Source organism: Megalops cyprinoides, chromosome 1 (assembly GCF_013368585.1).
Source record: "Megalops cyprinoides isolate fMegCyp1 chromosome 1, fMegCyp1.pri, whole genome shotgun sequence".
Taxonomy (NCBI): domain Eukaryota; kingdom Metazoa; phylum Chordata; class Actinopteri; order Elopiformes; family Megalopidae; genus Megalops; species Megalops cyprinoides.
Window position 1 is genome coordinate 48,338,681 of NC_050583.1, and position 7,783 is coordinate 48,346,463.

Consider the following 7,783-nt stretch of genomic DNA (forward strand, 5'->3'; position numbering starts at 1 on the left):
CGAGAGGAGTCTGTGTGGCTGCAGAGCACTCTGCGCTTTTAAACGTCAATTATTATGAGCTCTTTCTTCACAATTACAACAAAAACTGAGCTCTAATAGGTTCATTGTCAGCCCAGGCTAGACGCTCATTCCTCTTATGAGGGAAAGCGTAGAACATTCATTTCTCACAAAGTGTGCAACCCAAACAAGCACTCAAAACAAAACATTTCACACTCCAGCTCCAGTGCGCATATTACAAACGACATATAAATTGCCACTGTCAGAAATCGTAGTGTATTACCCCAAAAAACATCATACAAACACACAAGCACAAGTAAAAGTAACAAAATATATATTGTGTTTTTAAAACATGTAAGGTACAAAAAAAAAGGTAATTTTTGTCAATCTATTCAGACAGGGCAGGGAAAGTGCACTGTGTCACTACAAGCAGCCTTTTATTCTGTTGCATTCAGTGCTAACACTTGTGTCATTATATATAGGACATCTGTCTTGGAAAATACCCCAGGAAATATGGGAGAAAACATATTGAGCACGTCTCCACAGGGATGAATTACAAAACGATAAAAATATTTAAACACAACAAACACACATGCACGCACGCCAGATAGAAAAATAAAAATGTTTAAACTTCAAACCAACTTTAACACAGGCTTTTAAACGGTCCCCACCCCACCCCTTGTAGATTAACATGGTACAAACCACCTTTAAAAAATACATGAGCGTGCACCTGTGCGAGGTGTGCACACCTTCGTTAGGACATTAGTAGTACCTTAGAAATGGTGGGCCGGTTGTGGTGCAGATTTCCCCCTGCTGGGCCAGATTGTGAAATAATCAACAATTCAGAACAGGCGCTTTGCACAAACTTGCTTCCTCACACATGCACCCACAGGGGCACTCTGCCCTGAACCAGAACCCAAGAGCAGCCATTAGAACAACAATGGGTACACAAAAATCAGAGGGCGCCCTGCTCTGTCCGAAGTTTCAGTCTAACCTTCAGGTAAAACATCTGCTAAGACCAAATGCGTATGGGGAGGAATGGATTGCTTCTCTTCCTCTTCCTCCCTCTCCAAACCTGTCTCTCCCTCTCTCCTTCCTCTGGGCTGGGCCTCAGCACAGGTCCTCGGGGCACCTGGAAGTGTTAGCTCAGGTGCACTTGCCCCTGTCAGTTCGCCTTTCTCAGGCTGTGTAGTATTTGGTGGCTGCTAACTGTGACCCAGTCCTCCCTGTTCTGCTCACCACTACACTGGGCAGACTGCATAGCATTTATTACATCCTATGCAATGGTGGAACTCCTTAAAATTTTTTTCTCTGGAACAATTAAGGCTGTCTCTTTTTTTTTGGGGGGGGGGGGTGTTTAGGGGGTGGAGGTCTGGCTTTGCAAGGAATACTGGGCCTGTAGGTGCACTCAACACCTCTCAGCCAGGACAGCCGTTCCCTCTGATCTCCAGCACTGATCCCACGTGGAGATGACAGCATTTCAGTAGACGCTTCACAACAAGTGATGAGAGAGCCGTGGAGCTGAACTTTCTCTCTTGCTCTCTCTCTGTCTCTTCCTTTCTCTTTCTGCCTCCCTCATTCTCTCTGTATCTCTCTCTCTCTTGCTCTCTCTCTCTCTCACTCCCTCTCCTTCCCTCTCCCTCTCCCTCTGTCTCTCCCTCTCTCTTCCTGCATATCTCTCTCTCCCTCTCCCTCTCTCTCTCTCTCTCTCTCTCTCTCTCTCTCTCTCTCTCCTGGTTCAGAATGTGACTCCCTGAGCTCTGGTGAGCGTAAGTACCTTTGGCTAAATCTACAGGGCCTGCAGGGTGTTCCTCCCAGAGACACAGAGAGCAGATTGGACCAGTGATGTGGAGAGTACCCTGTCTGTCTGTCTGTCTGCTTCTCTGTGGGGATTTGCGACACACCTTTCTGTATCTGCGCAAAAGTCTTTTTGGTCTTTCGGCAAACAGGGAATGTACAACAACACAACACACAAGTGGTGGCTGGAGTCGTAGAGTAAGGTGCATGTTGGTCACAGCCCCTCGTAGAATTTAAACAATCATATATTTTAAAAAAGACAACAAAGTTTCTCAGTCAGGGTTACTGAAAACGGGGAGGGGGGGAGGCATGGCTCAGAAGCTGTCGGGCTCGGCGGGGGGGTCCTGGGCGGAGGAAGGGAGGAAAGAGCCCTGTTGTGTGACGGCCAGCAGCTCCGCGGCAACAGACCCCGTGGCCATGCAGCCATTGGCCGGTTTGGGGCGGGAACCACGGCCGCTGGACCTGTGGGAGGGAAAGATGGCGGGGCTTGACTCGCCAGTGATGACGATGGAAGGGATCCGCCCACCACTTCCCCTAAGCCCGGCCCCTTCCGTGACATCACCGGCCTGTTCAAATCGAGAGTGGGAGAGGAGAGGGGCACAGTGAGAAGATGAGGGCAAGCTTCCGCATTATTGCTGTGACACAGCTGAAATGTAAAACCCTACAACAACAGTGCAGGTTAACTCACATGGGCTTTAAACTCTGAAAACACTCTGATTTCAATCCTACTCCCCCTGCCACCACCATCACTTTACATGTCCCTTGACCTTTTTTCATTACATTACATTACATCATTGTCATTTAGCAGATGCTCTTATCCAAAGCGATGTACAATTTCACGTTATCCATTTATACAGCTGGATAGTTACTGAAGCAATTCTGGGTCAAGTACCTTGCCCAAGGGTACAGCAGCAGTGCCCCAGCAAGGAATCAAACCAGCAACCTTTTGGTTATGAGCCCTGCTCCTCATCTCTATGCTACAGTGCCACCCTTCTTTATGCCACTCACTACAGGCACAACGATGAGTGTGGTGTGCTGTATCATGCAGAAGGCTGATTCAGGGCACAAGCTTTAACTGGCAGGTAGAACCACATGGAGCAAGGGCTATTGGTTTCCTATTGGAAAGATGGCTGTGGAGGCAGAGGTTCATCTAGGGTCTGGCCAGCACTGCACACTGCTAGAGACTGGTGTCGGAGCTCGCACTGAACTGAAAATTCAATCAGAGTAAAAGATTTGTTTCCCGCTGCGGGGTGTGGGGTGCAGGGATTCAGTTTGCTCATTAGGTTAGCATTAGCCCCAAACTACAAAACTGATATTCTGCTTCAGCAGCTCGCTGTTTTCTGCAACTCAGCAGAGCTCCCAAAGTCCATTAATGAAGCTCGTCTCAGGCCGTTTAATCCAGCTGAGCCAGGGCTCAAGCCAAGAACAATGAAACCTGTTTTCTGCTTGGGTAGATTCTGGGTTTTCAGTCGCAGCTTGGGCACTGATGCATACAGTAACAGTCATTCACATGCTGCTTTATCTAGAAATCCCTGGTGTTATGACTGAAGCACTGCTTTTGAATTAAGACCATATGAAAATCTCTCCTGTTCTCCAGGAGACTGATTTAACCTCTCTAACAACTAACTTCTTTAGTTGTCAACATAGTGCAAATTCACTGACACCACTACTGGTGGAACAGAATCAATCAAATGCTATCCAGGAAAGAAAACACTAATATCACACTTACCATCTGAGGTAGAGCACGGCTCGATTGGCCCACTTCAGCCATGGAGATGTCGTCTATGTCCAATGAGGTCTATGGGCGGAGGGGCACAGTGAGGTTAGAGACCGCCTCTTCATTCCCACGGTGACAGAGACATGTCACGCATATTCAGCCGTGCCACTCACACATATGAGGATATGCCAGCATATGTCAGCCAAAATGACACAGCAACGGTATGTCATGCATTTTTTTTAGCTGTGTCTCCGCAAACGTTTGAACAGGAAATATATGAAACTAACTGGGGATCATTAGTCTTCACCTAAAATCTGGTTAAGATCTATCACAAACAAGCAAATTTCTCATTATTTACAAGTCATCGTAGCTATAGCTAGTACAGTGCTTGTTTGCCATCTTTTTTTCTCTCTTTAGATGCAGTGGGGGAACATCTGTTGGGTCCAGCCTCCACAGACTGGTTTGCACTAACCATTTGGATCAAACCAAAAGCTGTCAAAAGCAGTGAGATTTGACACAAGATATTAAGCCCCACCCACTCCCCCTCCACCCTCCATCCCCACAGTAGGGGAGTCGAATGTTGAACAGATGACCAGCGGCACTTGGGAGTGGCCACCGCCACTGTCATAGTGATGCAGGGGGTGGGGGGGAGGTGGAGTGAAGGGAAGTGTTTAGGGATTATCTCAAAGATCATACCAGCTTAGGCCAAAAGAATTAAAGCTCAGTAATCACACAATAATGGAGTCTCTCAGAGCACTCGGCTCCGCCCTCTCACAACCTGGCCTACATAATGACCTCGAGCCTGAGGTCGCCTTGGACACACCCACTCCCTACACCAGGGGGACCGCCCTCTGGAGTCGTGCGGGGGAGGCGGGTTTAGGTTTGAGTTTGGATGTAGATTTCCTCTTCCTCTCAGTCAACAGCTGTCTGAACTCTTTATATCTCGTGATATTTCTCTATTGGCCACATAGATCATACACTTGCTAGCCTGTAGGGTAATATTTATGACTGAGTACCTGCTGTTTGGCAAATTTAGAAGCCACGCACTTCTGGTAGGGTCATAAGACAGACACGCTTGAGTAGCTCCATTCATTACAGCCTGTATATTTACACGCTAAGAGGGCGTACTCATCACCAGCGAGGTGTCACTAATGAGAAACAAACAGAGCCGTGAGGGCCCCGCCGCTAGTGAGATGTTGGATTCCCCCGTGATGCGTTCAAGGTTAGCAGCTTGGCTCTGTTGAAAATTATTTAATGGCCTTGTTATCTGCACACAAGAAGAAGATTTAATCACCTCTGTATTCCTTCATTGCCGGGAAAGACGGGGCTTGGCAGTGGACTATGACATGGGAGATAATTGAAAAAAACATCTTATTTTACGGACGAGAACAGCAGTTCATTGCTGATAGCGACGACATGTTAGATTGTTCTAGTGATAACACGGCAACACCGGGGCAAATCATTTTGAGGCACCTGCGAATTTGTTAACCTCTCCGGTCTTTCGAAGCCTCAGCACAGCACAGTCGTGTGAGAGGCAGCTACATTCAGCCTCTGTCACCAATGTGCCACCAGGTGTCTCACCGGTTGCCAGATCAGAAGGAGAAGTGGAATTCCTCTGGGGTTGTGATTTGCTTGCCAGATTAGCATGAGAGGAGTGTTATTAGTTGCGACAGATTCATTACGTGAGAGAATAAAATTCCCCCTAGTCATTATTATTATTCATTATTCATATTGTAATTCATTTGCTTAGCCAATTCCCTTATCCAAGACAGCATTTATTTTTGAGTATTAATTTATATGGCAGGACATTTTTCACAGATGCAATGCAGGGTAGGAGCCTTACTCAGCCGTGCAACAGCAGAGGCCCACCTGGGAATTGAATCTGCCACCTTCTCCTCACAAGACCCGCTAATTAACACAGCAGCACTCAGTTTTTTCCCCTTCAGCATCAGCTCCACATGGAGTCCAACTGATTGCCATAAGCCCTGGATGGCTGCCTATGGCAGAGGCCCTGCTTTTAGGCATTTTCTTCATAAAAGCCTTTCTGAGGGGCTGTGCATCTCATGCCAGCTGTATACCTCTCTCCTTTCTCAAACATTTCACCCCTCCCTCACCACCCTCATAATACCCTCCTCCCTCTTGTCTCACCAAGGAGAAGCGGTGAGTGCTCCACCCCCATCCCCCGCCCACAGCTCCACCCCGACCCCACCCGGACCCCACCCGCCCACTGTCCACTGACCCCGCCCCCACTCACGTGCTGGAGCCTGAGCAGGCCGGCCTCTCCGGGAACCAGGTCGCGGCCCTTCATCTTGCCCTTGAAAGAGTTGGAGGGCCTGAAGTCCGACACCTGCGCTGCGTCCTTGCGGATGTCGCTGGAGACCTGACGGCTGGCGGGTCTTGACCCCATGCTTGAGAGGTCAGCCTCTGTGTCCGTCCAGCCCTGAAATACAGATGGACAGACAGCCTCAGGCAGGAACATGGGGTTTTTTTTTTGGTTCTTTGTTTTTTTTTTGAGGTCCGACTCGGATAAATGGGACGGCTGTCGATCAATCTGTCTGATGTTACTGGCTGTTCTGTGTTCATCACGCCTGTCGCTGTTTCTGCTCCAGTTTGGCTAAACTTCCTCACCAGATGAGGCTGGCACAGGCACAGGTGCATTTGCTGCCCTAATTGGCCGTAATCACCATCTTGGCTCTCCAGCAACAAACGCCATGCATCCACTGGCCTGGGAGATAACTGACGTGTGGAAACCACCTGCTGCGCTACGGTACACCTGTTTCATCTCAGACTTGTGGTGGGTGGAGAAAATGTTTGCTTGGATGTGCCAAATGACTGCACTGAGTGCAAGCCAACAAGACACAAAGACTTTGAAAAGTGCAAACTCAAGTCAGTGAAAAAAAGGCCAGACCATCTCTCCTTACTGTCCTGCTTACAAATGTTCACTTTCTCCTCAGACAGCTGTCAGATCTTCATTCTAGCACAATATTTCTCCATGAGTACAAAAACAGTAGTGCACACCATATCATGAGAAATCAAGCGGTGATAAAAAAAAAGCGGTGTAAATTGGAAAAAAGAAAGAAAATAAACTGAAAATACATTCAGGAATCTCCAGGGGGCACAGGAAGGTAAATGCAAACAGGAGAAATCACGCCATGTAAACGCTCAAAATAAACTAGAATCTGCAAATAAAATCACTTTTTTTACCCAGATCTGACACTTCAGATTTGCTCACAGGGTCTGATGAACTAAAACGGTCCTCCTATATGAAGTCTCATTAACAGCGCCTGGGGTAGAAACACTGCAGTAAACGGAAGAGTAAAAATAACAGCACAAACGTACAGCCGTGCTGTCTGACAGAGAGGAGAAGTGAGAGAGAGAGAGAGACACAGTCAGAGACAGACAGACAGGCAGCAGTTATCACGGACACACTGAATCAGATGGAGGACAGGCAGGACACAGACAGAGGGGCATACTCCTCTATATGGACATAATATCTGTTATATGGTGGAGAAACAGGACAAACAGACAGCTGTGAGGACATACACCCTTGACCTGTTAAATGGAGGAGAGACAGACAGACAGACACCTTACCACATATACAGACTGTATATATTATATGGAGGAAAGACAGACAGACAGATTCCTGTACCTATGTACAATCTGTTTCCGTTACACATAGGAGAGACAGACAGACAGACAGACTGTTGTATATATTTACAGTCTGTCTCTGTTATAAAGGGGAGAGGACAGACAGACAGACGGACGGCTGCGCGCACGCACAGACTCGCTGTCGGAGACGGAGGAGAGGCGTGTCTTGCCGCCACGCTGCTGCAGGCCGTTGTTCTCGGAGGACTGGCTGGTGACGGTGGAGCGGCGTGTGGACATGAAGCTGCTGCTGGTGAAGCGGTCGCGCTTGGGCACACACAGGAGCACGCCCAGGAACGGGATGTACTTGGCGATGGCCGACCTGCCGAAGGGAGAAGGGGAGAGGGGGAAATTTAAGGAAAATACTGAGTGCAGACGTGACAAGCACAGCCTGGCCGCGTCATCTCCACAGCAGACATGGCTGCCCAGAGAGGACAGGCTGCCAACAGGAAGAAGAGACAGAGTCTTACTCTCTAACCAAGAATGAGAAAATGAAATTGGGGCAGCAGTTTAGCATAGCGGTAAGGAGCAGGGCTCATAATCAAAAGGTTGTTGGTTCGATTCCCCACTGGGGCACTGCTACTGTACCCTTGGGCAGGTTACTTAATCCAGAATTGCCTCAGCAAA

General features: G+C 48.3%; 1 protein-coding gene across 1 annotated transcript in view; it reads right to left on the minus strand.

The window, feature by feature from the left end:
• Positions 1-2,098: 2,098 nt before the first annotated feature.
• The window catches only part of LOC118785991 (melanopsin-A-like), a 37,764-nt gene continuing 32,079 nt past the window's right edge, over positions 2,099-7,783 (minus strand). The window contains exons 8-11 of the mRNA XM_036540986.1: positions 7,292-7,478; positions 5,766-5,951; positions 3,524-3,592; positions 2,099-2,360 (exon numbers count right to left, since the gene is read on the minus strand). Of these exons, the coding sequence (XP_036396879.1) occupies positions 2,109-2,360; positions 3,524-3,592; positions 5,766-5,951; positions 7,292-7,478 (694 nt within the window). The 3' untranslated portion in view covers positions 2,099-2,108. The remainder of the gene's footprint in view (positions 2,361-3,523; positions 3,593-5,765; positions 5,952-7,291; positions 7,479-7,783) is intronic.